General features: G+C 34.6%; 1 protein-coding gene across 2 annotated transcripts in view; it reads left to right on the top strand.

Moving 5' to 3' along the window:
• LOC141739399 (cadherin-7) overlaps positions 1–11,668 on the top strand; it is an 83,871-nt gene extending 72,203 nt beyond the window's left edge. For both annotated transcript variants that reach the window (XM_074576562.1, XM_074576563.1), the window contains exon 12: positions 6,410–11,668. In XM_074576562.1, coding sequence (XP_074432663.1) covers positions 6,410–6,903 — 494 coding nt within the window. In that variant the 3' untranslated portion in view covers positions 6,904–11,668. The remainder of the gene's footprint in view (positions 1–6,409) is intronic.
• The last annotated feature ends 1,336 nt before the right edge of the window (positions 11,669–13,004 follow it).

Genomic DNA, 13,004 nt, shown 5'->3' with positions numbered 1-13,004 from the left:
ATTTAAAACTTTGGTCCAATGTACTTAAGAAAAGTTCTGTAACAATAGCAATTCACTTCATCCCAAATTGAAATGTCACCATTTTTGTTATATATAAAAAGAGAGTTTCTGAAGATCGAAAAAAAAATAAAAAAACCCTACTGTAGCCTGGCCTGGGTAAAAGCTTTTCTTAAATAGGAGCTGTATGTCTTAAAGAAGAGCACTGATTGGAGACACAGCATGTTACCAGACAATAACTTGCTTATTCTGCTTCAGAAGGCTGGAGCACCTCATCTATGAGGACAGGCTGAGAGAGTTGGGGTTGTTCAGCCTGGAGAAGAGAAGCCTCCAGGGAGACCTTATAGTGGCCTCCCAGTACCTGAAGGGGGCCTACAGGAAAGCTGGGGAGGGGCTGTTTGCGAGGGTATGTAGTGATAGGACAAGGGGCAATGGTTTTAAACTAGAGCAGGGTAGGTTTAGATTGGACATTAGGAAGAAGTTCTTTACCATGAGGGTGGTGAGACACTGGAACAGGTTGCCCAGAGAAGTGGTGGAGGCCCCATCCCTAGAGACATTCAAGGCCAGGCTTGATGAGGCTCTGAGAAATCTGGTCTAGTTGAAGATGTCCCTGCTTACTGCAGGGGGGTTGGACTAGATGACCTTTAAGGGTCCCTTCCAACCCGACACATTTTATAATTCTATGATACTCTGAGCACCAGGATTCAAATGCAACCAATAAATCAAGAAACCTGAGCTTTCATTTTGGTCATTTTTAGTGTGCCAAACAAGGATTTGGTAAAGAATTGAGGAAAGCTCTCTGAACATAGTGTTTGAATAACCTCCTGTACACTGAAGAGGAATCTGGCATATGGCCACCTTACCATTGATTTTGTTTTGCCAAGGAATTGGACTTCCAAAATCAGCTGTCTGAATTTATCACCAGTGTTTATCCAAATAGACATTTTTAAGTGCTGTCGTCACTTCCAATCTAAACTGTTCCTTTTGGGTACAGTTCAAAGCTGCAGGCACAGTTTAGGCTGTGTTTGTATGCTAACCCTGGCTTTGAGTGCTGCATTTTGGTACTGTATCCTGCTGCTGTTTCATTCCCTGAGAGGTGCCAGTCTTCACAAGGAAGAGGTGCCTAAGCATCACTGCTGCCCAGTGAAACTCCAGTCAAGTGCTGTTGCTTGTCTGGTCCCAGAGCCTTTCTTCTTCTCTTATTTGTTCCTAGAAGACATTTTCTGGAATCAGCTGAATAATAGTACTGCTAGGAATTTACTCTCTCCTTTTTCCCTTTTTCTTTTCACATCTGTTCCTGAGAAAAAATCCTGAAGATCCACTAGCACAGCATAAAAAGTAAGCTTCAGCTGTTGGCAAGTGGTTCCAGGGCTGGGATCAAGGGATGCACCTTTCTGTGTAAGAGTTTATCAGTGAAAACAGGAGACAGGCTACTGGATCAATTTTTTTTTTCTGACCCAAGATTAACATGTAGTGCAAATCCAGTCACATTCATCAATGTCATCTCAATGTGAGTGCCAGTTGTAAGTGGAGGTGGCATGAGATTTGCATAAATGTCATGGATACATGCATTCTGGCACTAGTATCTTGAATTCTCAACAAGCCATTATCTTCTTAAAGTTAGTATGATGTACTTTGATATTTGATCTTGCTCCATACATCCTTTTGCCTAATAAATAACCATTTGTTTTGACCAAGGCTCAGATTGCCTCAGTGGGATTTCTTAGTGTTACTATATTCACTTAAGCAACCAATCAGTTTTAGATAAGCACAATGTTTTCACTGACACTAAGAAGGAATAAGTTACCAAATCATATGAATTCATTATAATTGCATATAACATGGTGTAGACTATTTTTTCAAAGTAAAATAATTTTTAAAAGTTAAAAACATTTTACCAAAGTCTTTCTCTCTCCTTGTATTGACTGGTGAAGACTACATTGTAAATTTTATTCCACAAGAAAGTTCTAGTACTTTGTTAATTACTCAAAACAGTTTTATAATTATTCACTCTGCAGTGAGGCTATGTTTTAAAGAAAGAAACTAAAAAAAAAAGTGCTTGCAATTTATTCTGTATAAAGCACATGAAAAGCTAGTTTGTATTCATTTTAGACTGTAGATAATTTTTAGAGAAGTGAGTAGAAAATTTTTAACTCCTCTGAAAATTATATGGTAATTTAATTCAAGGTAATTTGTTTTTCAGTTAGCATCTTCCAGACACAATAATTGCTTTTGTAACAAGTGTTTAGCATAAGATGTGTACATAAAATCACACACAAAAAAAGTGTTCACCTGTAGATAACCCAGTCATATTTGAGAAGTTGAAGATTTTCTTTGTACTGGAACAATGGAAAGCTAGATTAACGTAATGCTTTTTCATTATTTTTATCTTCCATACTTCTGAATATAATCTATTAGTACTATCTATTTTCTTAGAGGCACTAAAGAAAGCCTCTTGTTAGTGTGGTACTAGAGTTTACAAGTTAATACATTGATTAAACTTCAAAATACAGATTTAAATCATTATTTTTTCAGTTGAAAGTTGGGGAATTTGTTATTATTATCACAATACCTACAAGAACCCAATTAAATCACTGCACATAATTGTGTGATCCATAAACGAGAAGAACCAGGCCTAGTCATAAGGTTCTTATTCTCTAAATACGTAACGTGTATAGCATGTGGCTATGTAGTATGTGTGAGTTCTGGTCCAGCACTTTTAAAAGTGATAAATCTATAACTGTTTTAATTTGGGGGTACCCAAATTAAGTCATTTAAAATGTAGTTAAGTAATGCAGAAGCTGTTTTCTGAAAGTTATAGGGTCACTCAGTGTGGGCATCTGAAGGTCACAGTCCCTTGCAAATATCAATCCAAATGGATTAAACAACACATATATGAAGCTTGTTAAGTGGGAATTAAATGCAGGTTTCCTGAGTCTTGGCCTCGATAATCCCCAAATCTCATCTGACTGTACTGGCAACTGCAAGGTACAACTGAATAGGTTATTAGGGTGCTGCTTAGATGGCTGAGGATTTCCAATCTTCAGCTTTATGAATCATGACACACCTAAGGCATAAACCAATGTGCAGATTTGTTTGCAGCTGATGCGGCTTATTGCTATAGTAAATGCCAGGCTTAGGGATATAGCGTATACACTGCATGATAATGCTTGCGATTTAGCTCTGTCCCTTACCGTATAGCTCTGCACGTAGTCTTCTCCCTCAGGTTGTCTCAGGGCTTTTATGGCTTTCTTCCATTTATGTTGCAATTGCCTTAAGTACAAAAGGAAAGATTAATACTAAAACAGAGAAACATGCTCAGGTGACCTAAACCTGACTTTTTACCAGATCATACCAAAATGGAAATTTCTTAATAATTCCACAAAGCACACTTCAAAATAGCAAAGCAAAAATCCGCTTTTGTATTCGAAGGTGTTTGTTTGAAGACTGATTTAGGTGGACTGAAACTACTGACACTAGGGTAAAACTACATATTACCACAGCTAATATAAACACAAATGACATTTTCTTTTGACTATTGTACCTGTTACACAAAATCAACATTTTTAGCAATTTAGGTAAATCAGAACAAAAAGGTTAGTTTAGATTGATCTTCATTAGTTCTGATTATAATAATTAGTTATTTCTAATATCAAGAGGTTTATTTATTTGTTAAATCACATATGAAATCAGTATTGCCATTTCATTTCTTCAGCATGGGTTCGGTGTACCAGCATGGAGCCCAAAGTGGTGGCCTCAATGTGCCATACATATGGCTCTAAAGCTTTTCCATTCCATTATTTCTTTTCTAAAAAGCATAAAATTAGGTTTTGTAGATGTTCAGCCAGTCACTAATTACTGACTTAATCTCTACTTAGTGATACATGTGGGAAAAAAGTAAAAAAACACCATGACTTAATGAGAAATGGAGAAGCTTTAAAACAATTTTTACTTCATTCAGGTATCAGTGAAATTTGTTTGGAGCTTGTATTTATCTCTGCAGTTCTAGCCATACAGCTACAGCTTTGTTCATTTAGAGGTTAAACTTTACTGTTCATAGCTGTTGGAAAGCCTAGAAATTAAGAATCTCATAAAGCCATGCTAAAATATTTAACCTTTAGAAAGATTCCATATTTTTCTTGACTTCAAGAAATTGTGAGATATAAAAGCAATACTATAAAAAACATTCATTTTATCTTGATTTCTATTGTACCTTTAGGCAGACCTGCCTACTAAGTTTCGTATTTTTCACTTATTAGCAGGTATTTAACTTTCAAAATGAAGTATGTTAAGAAGGACAGTGGTTTGGAAATGCATTTACACTGGAGTAAAGGAAATAATTAGCTGCTTACTTAGTGGCAATAAAAATTGTGGTGGTAAATGTTAAAAATAATAATTAAAAAGTTATGTCAATACCAATCTCAGCTTAAACGTATATTTTTACTGTCAGCAAGCTAATTGTCTTTCACTTTAAAATATCTTTTATAATAAGGAAAAACTTTAAGACTGGCATGCAACTGTTGTCTCTATGATGACAATTTTATGTTCTCTGCTGTAGAATTTACAGCTCAATTTGTATTATACAAATATCAGAATGTTTTGAAATTTCACAAAAGCCACTTTAAAGGTCAAAATCTTATATTGTCAAACTGCTTATGTAAATATTGTTCAAAGAAAAATGCCGCAAACTAGTGGCTTCTGAATTCAATACATAAAGCATGAATGAGGGAGATGCCAGGGGCAAAAAAGTGAAAGCGTGATGCTGATGCTGCAGTAATATAGAGTCACCAGGCATCTGTTAGTAGACGGATCATTAAATGTGTGCCTCCTAGCTACTGGAAAAAAAAAAGGGAAAAAATATTGCTTAATATATTTGTCAAAAAGTTCAGAAAAAAATTGAACTTATTCCAGTTTTAACTTTAGACATCAATGGCTCCAAAGGAAAATAAAAACAATTACAGAAAGTTCACCTTTAAAGTAATTTTATACTTTAGCCAATACCAAATAGTACCATAACATCTGCAGATGTATGATACAGTTTTCTGCATGTACAGTCTCTGAAGGACTGGTTTATTCTAACCATGTGATCCCAATATTAAATCATGCCTCATGATGACTAGATTGATATTGACTTTAAAAATTCCTCCATGAAAAGGAGGGCTTTCAAGAATGTAAGTCCTACATTATAAAATTTATGAAAGCCACTTTTGAGACTACCTAGGGAAGCCTAAGCTTAATTTTATCTATGTTAGCTTTTGCTTTTCTAGATGTTTACACAGTATTTAGTTGGCATATCAAAATACTGTAAGTAAAGATTGTAAACCTTAGACATATGAATGTATGTCACATATTCTTAAGATAAAAAAAACAAACATAAAATCAGGAAAGATTCATTGAATGTGGAATGACACTTACTTTTCAATGTACTGTTATTTTTATAGTCATAGTGACGTCTCCTATTTTCTAGGAGTATCATTAACACAGCAAATGTTATCCAGATGCTACAATACAGTATTTTTTTCTGGGATCTTTTTTCTGGGAGCATGATTCACGTTCCATCATGTCCCACAGATGGGTGCAATATTCATATTTCTAGTTCCATATTTTGTATGTCAACAATGATGTTTCTCTACAAAAACTGTATTTGAAGAGGAGACTTGAGTTAATTTCTCCCAGTTCTTTTGGCTGTCTCTGCAATTTAGTATTACCTTTCAAGCTGAAAGGAACTTTAAGGATTATGTTTAAAAAAATAATTACATTTCTAGCACTGGCTGATCCAATAAACTCCAGCCCTAGCAGTTTACATTAGATGTAATTCATAAACCTGAAGTACAGTACTTCGCACTTTATAGGAAAATGAGGTCTTATATAGATACTTTTAATGCATGAACTAAGACAGCCTTATTTTACACATTGCTTAACAATTCAGTGTTCTCCAGTCTACAATTTTTTAATTTTTTTTTTTTTTTTTCCAGCAGAGTTTGGTCATATGCGTTAATTCAGTCACTTCCCTAACCATGGTTGTTAAATTCCATTCAGTTACTTATGAATGTGCTTTTATTGCTTGGATGATTAGGAGTTCAGGAAAAGGTTCTTTTTTTATTTCATGGCTGTGAGTTTGTAATAGTCAGACTGAACCGGTCTTAAAATTTATGTTTAGCGGACAGCATGAGAGAGAGAATTAGAGATGAAGACGTTAATCCAGAATGGTTTTGGAAATAGATTCTTTAAAGTCTGAAAAGCTTATGGTTTAAAAGCTGTTTCAGAAGCTGCTAGGTTTCAAATCTAACTGCATAAATTGCCTGCTATATCCTTGGGTCTTTGCCATATAAATTAATGAGTAGTTCCACCACTAGAAAAAAGTATGAGGAAACTTCAGCATTGCTAAAACTTCAGTCTTCCTGTGTTTCAGTTCTTGTCTTGCTGATTGTCACCATGAGGCGAAGGAAAAAAGAGCCCCTCATTTTTGATGAAGAGAGAGATATCAGAGAGAACATTGTCAGGTATGATGATGAGGGTGGTGGAGAAGAAGACACTGAGGCTTTTGACATGGCTGCCTTGAGAAACCTCAACATTATCCGAGACACCAAGACCAGAAGGGATGTGACACCTGAGATTCAGTTCCTGAGCAGACCGACTTTTAAAAGCATCCCAGATAATGTCATTTTTAGGGAATTTATCTGGGAAAGACTAAAAGAAGCTGACGTGGACCCCTGCGCACCACCCTACGACTCCCTGCAGACATACGCATTTGAGGGGAATGGCTCAGTGGCAGAGTCGCTCAGTTCTTTAGATTCCATCAGCTCAAACTCTGACCAGAACTACGATTACCTCAGTGACTGGGGCCCTCGCTTTAAAAGGCTTGCGGATATGTATGGGACTGGCCCAGACTGCTTATACTCATAGCCTTGGAACCTTTCTCTGAAAATGCACTGAAGAATACTAAAACATTAAACTCAACCTTACAGACTGAAGAAAGTTGTAAATATTTCTCCATTTTTAACCTTTTAGGTTTTTTTGCCTTGCTGGAACATATCTTCATTAGACTTGTCCTAGGGACTGCACTGAACACCCAGAATATGAGCATTTGGTGGCATTTTTGATAAAATGAAACGCTCAGCCACGTTCAAATAGATAGCAACCCTCAGATACCTGCAGAGGCAACTCACTTTAAAGAGTATGTTATGCACTGTGACCTCAACGAACCAATGACACTCTGTAAATGCCTTTGCAGTAACGCTATATCTAGAACACAGAGTCTCTGGTATGAGATAAGTGTAAGAAGAAACAAATTTACAAATATAGTATATCATTCAGTACAACACTGCAATATGTAGTATTTGCAGATGCAAGGTTTTTTTAATAAATTTTCTTTACCGTGTTGCATGCAGCTTGCTAGGCCAAAAGCAGAAGGACAGACATGAAAACAAACAAAAGCCCAGCAGATCTTTTTTTTTTTTTCTTCTCTCTGTTTGTTCTGAGAGCTATTTAATTAGAAGTCTCTGTAATTTTCTGGGTAGTTTTATGAAAAATTACTGTTTATACAAAGATATTCCACAATGTTTGTTATCAACTTACTGAGGTAGTTTACAAACCACATAAAACGAGAAATATGGAGGGGTATTCTTATAGTTGAAAAGTTTTGCGATGCCCATGTAGGTATAGAAAAGATGTTGCTATCTATTTGCTATTTTTTATTCTCTCTTCTGATTTGTACAGGAGAATTTATCCTTTTTTATTATTATTTGTCATAAAGAGTTATATTTATTTTGGAGCTCCAATCTCCACTAAATTCAGGTCCATTTTACTGCCTCATGGTATTAGACTTGTCAGAACATGCTGATTTTTCTCCAGTCTCCGATAAATGTAGGAAATGAAGCACGGAAATGGAGAAATTACAATAAAGCAATCTCGTCCACCATCCATCTCTCAGAAAGGAGAGCAGCTACAAGGACATGCAGTTGTTCTTTTGAGCCATTACAAAGTCTGAGACATCTAAATAAAATATTTGTACGTTGAATTTTTGGAAAGAAGACTACAGAGGTAGCTGGGAGTGTCTTTAATGCAAGATTTAATTTTCAAGGTTAAACATGCTACACGCTTCAAAGACTGTAAACACCTTACTTTTCTCCTTCCCCTTCTCTTTTGCTGCTGATGAATCACAGTAAAAGACTCTTTTCAATTTCTTTCTTATGTTAAGCAATGTAACACTATTAACTCCAGAAATCATCTTTAGATCCTGCTGCACATGAGTATTTTTCCCCAAAGGTGTTAACTCACTACACATAGTTTCTACGCTGGTTCAGGAGTGCCAAAACAGAAGGACAACTGCTGTTGGTTAAAATACTGTACGACTTTGAAGTAGGATTTCTTAGACTAAGACAAATTTTTTATGATTCTGACAATATTTATACTTTGTCTTTCATGATTTATTACTAGATAATAAGGCATATATTCCAGTAAAATAGTGTTTTTAAGTATTATTTCAGATAGTTTTGTTTTAGATAACCTGTAGATGAGTTCTTGAGTTAGACTATGCTCCTGCAAACTTTTTTGCTTGTACCTAACCTGAAACGACTTGACTTGCCTGCAATTACTGAGGCATACAGAACTGTTTGCAGGACTGTGTTTGTGAATAGAAGGTACTCCATAGAGGATGATGCTCACTCTAAAAGTACTTATTTCTGAAAGAAGCATCCTTGTACTAAAATTCGAACGTATGGGTGACACCTGGAAGATGGGAACTTATCATTAAGGCTTTGTAATTTTTGCAGCCCAGCATTATCAATTAACTATGTGAAGTGGCCTTCAGCTCCATCAGAGGAATCAAAATAATTTTAATTATCTCCAACATATTTAATTTGAGTTACATTTTGGTAGACAATCATTGTTGCATAATTCAGTAGATTTGCTTCTAGTTGTATTAAATATATATATATAGGTATATATATATATATGACACAGATTTTGTAATGGAACTGAAAGATATCGCCCATGACTTTTAGTCATACATGTAAGATTTTCAATAAAAAAAAAATTTAACAAAAGACCAAAATGAACCATGTGTATGCAATTTAATGACAGCAAGATATGCTGCAGGAGTTAAGCAGGTATTAAATCAGCAAGGTGCTGAGACAACAGTTTTTTAATAATCTCCTTGTTGTTTGTGGGAAGATAATTCATGCATCTGGATTAAGATGTCAAAAATGCTGATTTTAGCACATAAAACTCAAAGGAGATTTAAATGTGGTTTAGAGTAAACAGCATGATTCCCTTGCTTTTCCACCTTCAATATCTGTAAAAAACTAAAAGCTCCCCTGTTATGAAACTATGTTCGGGTTTGGGGTTTTTTTGGTATATTTTCTATGGAAAGAAATATGCTTTATTCTAATGCCATAAAAACTCTTGCGTAAGTATGTTTTCTGTTGCACTGTTCTAAAATAATAGAGTAAATTTATTGTTACATTATATATGCTTACCTATTGATTATATTACTGCAGTAAGAAAGAAAGGTGGAAATCCCTTATGTTTGATGACATGTTACTGAAGTATATACATGTGGTCTGCATTATACACATACTATATAATGCTCTTCATAAATTACCAGTACTATAGATTTTCACAGCGTATAATCTAGTTCAGATTCTTTCTTTGAGTATTATTTACATTCCATAGCCTAATGCCATAAAGTATACTCTACTGACTAAATAGCGCAAAACATAAGAAAGATTTTATCTGTCCTGGAAAGGTTATGAAATTATTTGAGTAAATGAATTAGAAAGACCTTTTAAAAATACTTCCCATTTTATTTATTTATTTAACTCTCTGAAAAGCTCCGGTATCTAACTAGAGGCTACAAGTCCTCCTTAAAAAGTATGTCAAACATTGCAACCACTCCCATCTTATAGTGAAATTCCAACACCTCTTCTCTTCCTCCATATGACAATTGAATTGGCTTATTTTAAAATGAGATTTCCAAGCACCTTGAAAAGTGTGTGCTTTTTAGAGTGCTACTAAAAAAAATCTACGTAAAGTTAACCCATTTGAAGAAGATTTAAGGCAAGACTCGTTACTACTCTTTGACCAGTGTAAAATCTGAATTCAACAGAGTTAAATGGAGGACATTTTAACTTTTATTTTTTGTTCAAAAGAATAAACTGAGTGTACTTATGCTACTAACTTGTACCCCTACTCAGACATAGCATAGGCCTTTCTAAGCCTATTAATTCTGATGGTAGGTTAATACAGTCACTGCAGGACCCATCAAATTTGGTGATACCAACGAAACCTCTCCTTCCCCCTAACAATTAAGGGGAAAAAAAATTGCTTCCTTTTTACTTGTTGTTTTCTTTGTTGTTTTGAAAGAGGGTGTGAATTCATAGGAATTTCTCTTTAAAGTCAAGGTCTATTCTCAGTGATATTGTCGTATTTACTCTTCAGGTGCTGGCACTCATATTTCCTGTCTTTTTTTTCTTTTTAGAAATTTTGGATGAAAGCATGTTATGAAATACAAACTGTCAGCATCTTATTTTTATGAACAAGTACTCTTGTATGATATAAAGAAAAATATTAGTTTGTCATTCTGAAAAAGAAATAAATATACTAAAAGCGTACAATTACATTGACTTTTAGGATCATTAAAGAGTTGAAAAGTGAAAGCAATTACCTATATCAAATCTAGTACTACATTCTTGGTTGCAGCCTGTTTTGTGGCTGATTTTATTTTCCTATACATAGATTTTTTTCTCTACTTTAGAACCTATGTAGAGTAGTACTTGTTTGAGACAATGTTGTGTTCACTTCACTAGTGATAGTTAGACGGGATCAAGTATATTTTTATTGGTCTGTGATTCTAAAAGTGAATTGCAAAAGATAGAAATGTAATTTTATTTATTTAACAGAAACAGGAAAACCTGCAATATAACCAGAGGTTTATAAGTTGCAGTCTTAATTATGGCATCACTAAGTTTCCCAGATATGTGTTTCCCAGTACCATTTCTTCCACTCCACGAATTCTTCCTCTGCTCCGTATCAACGCAGCTAAAAACGTATTGTCTGGTTTACTGAAAAGTTTTTTGTGGATACCTACCTGCAGTTTTGTTCTTAGAATCAGAGCACACAACAAGAATAATCTGTTTCCTAGACGAAAGGAATGAAAAAAAAAAAAAATCCACATATGAATGCTATACTTTCCTTTGCTACTATAGGGTATAATTTCTCAAAAAAAAAAAAAGACAATAAAATTTTAATGTGATACATAAAGTCTGTGAAAACTTAGATCATATAATGGCAGACAGAAATATATTGGTCGAGAAAAACTTGATTTACCTAAACATTATATGAGATAAGATTGTCATGGAATCTTTATGTATCTGATCAAACACAACGAAAGCATAAAACACCATAGGAATTTCTTGGAAAACAGAAGAATCTGATTTGAAGCCACAGTGGTGTATCACATACATGCTTCTTCTCTTATCTCATATGCGAACACATATTTCCTAAAATTATATGTATATTTAAACATTCCACCCATATACTATTTATTTCAAAATACTGTATTTAACTAGGGAGTATCTGAAATAATTAACCCTACTCTCAAAAACTTCGTCCGTCCCCATTAATGTCTGATGTAGAAAAATATGATTTAGAATCAGGCAAAACTTTTAAGATTGACCCCACAATAAAAGCAAATTGTTTTCAAATTTTGACTCAAAATAGTTTAGAAACTGTTAGAAGTGTTGCAAGGACTGCTATTTCCACAATGTTTTAAAGCCATAGGTTATTTTATAATAAAAATTTTATCATATTGAAATTCCTATTCCTAGAAACGGCTTAAATTTTAACGGAGTTTAATATTTAGTTGATTAACTAAGTTCATAAATCTATTGTGCATCATAAAAGCAAGCTGAATGCTGAACCAGGACTAGAAAAAAGTAAAGGATTCATTTTCTCCTTCAAGTCCCCACCATCTCTGCCAAAGTCAGAATTTTTTTCATTGTACATCAAAGCGAAATCATGTTGAGACCAAGATAGAAACAGTAGGGAATTTGATCTTGGTCTCCTCCTCACAAAAGCTAAAAGACTATTTACTAGGTCATTCTATTCAATTATTCCTGTCTGATGATCTCTTGACTCACTCATGTTAACTGACACCTGTGAAGTTGCTGAGTTTTTTTCTTTTTCTGTTATTGTTAAAACTGGTATTCTTGGTGAAAAGCTTATGTTTGGATGCCTTTTTTCATTGGATCTTTTGTTTTTCTTTTTCTTTGGTAAAAAACATACCAGCCAGGTATAAACTGACTTCTCTTCCGTTTTGACTTCAAACTCACCTTTTTCTCTTACGTTAAATAGCACAAAAGAAAGTCCTGAGATGTTCCTTCTCTTTGATGTCAAGGAGCTATGGAGAAAAAGCTAAACATAGCATCAACAGACTACAGTGAAACTAATCTGTCACTTTAAACATGAGTTTACAAACACTACAGTTAAGCTGTCATTAACACTATTCAGATTATCACATGGGTCTAATCTCACAACTTTAAAATATACTGCCATTTTCAGGCACTACTATCAGTAATTTTTAGACATTTAGCAAAATCAAATTTTATAATGGGAAAAAAAGCACAAGTACAAAATGTCCCTATGTGCACTGACTTTTAATGCAGTGTTTTAATTATTGCTCTACCTTAGTACTCCCTAATACATTGATAGCTTTTCCTCTCATTGAGACTAACTACTCATCAATTAGGGTAAATGTGGTATTCAGCCAGATTTTCAAGCCACATTAGACCATTCGAGTCTGACAAGAATGGTCAATCTGAATTTTAATGTCCTTATATTTCCTTAATGATCAAAATATCCTTTATTATCATCACACAGTTGAAACTGTGCGGAGAAATAACTGTTTACTGATGCACCTAAATGCCCGGAGAAATCCTGATCAAGTTGAATTACTTGGCAGATCTGCCTATGGCTTTCAAGAGGTGTCAAGATTTACACATTGTTAG

Source organism: Larus michahellis, chromosome 2 (assembly GCF_964199755.1).
Source record: "Larus michahellis chromosome 2, bLarMic1.1, whole genome shotgun sequence".
In the NCBI taxonomy this organism is placed as follows: Eukaryota; Metazoa; Chordata; class Aves; order Charadriiformes; family Laridae; genus Larus; species Larus michahellis.
Note: the sequence above shows the minus strand (reverse complement) of the source record. Positions and strands in the feature narration are given on the sequence as shown.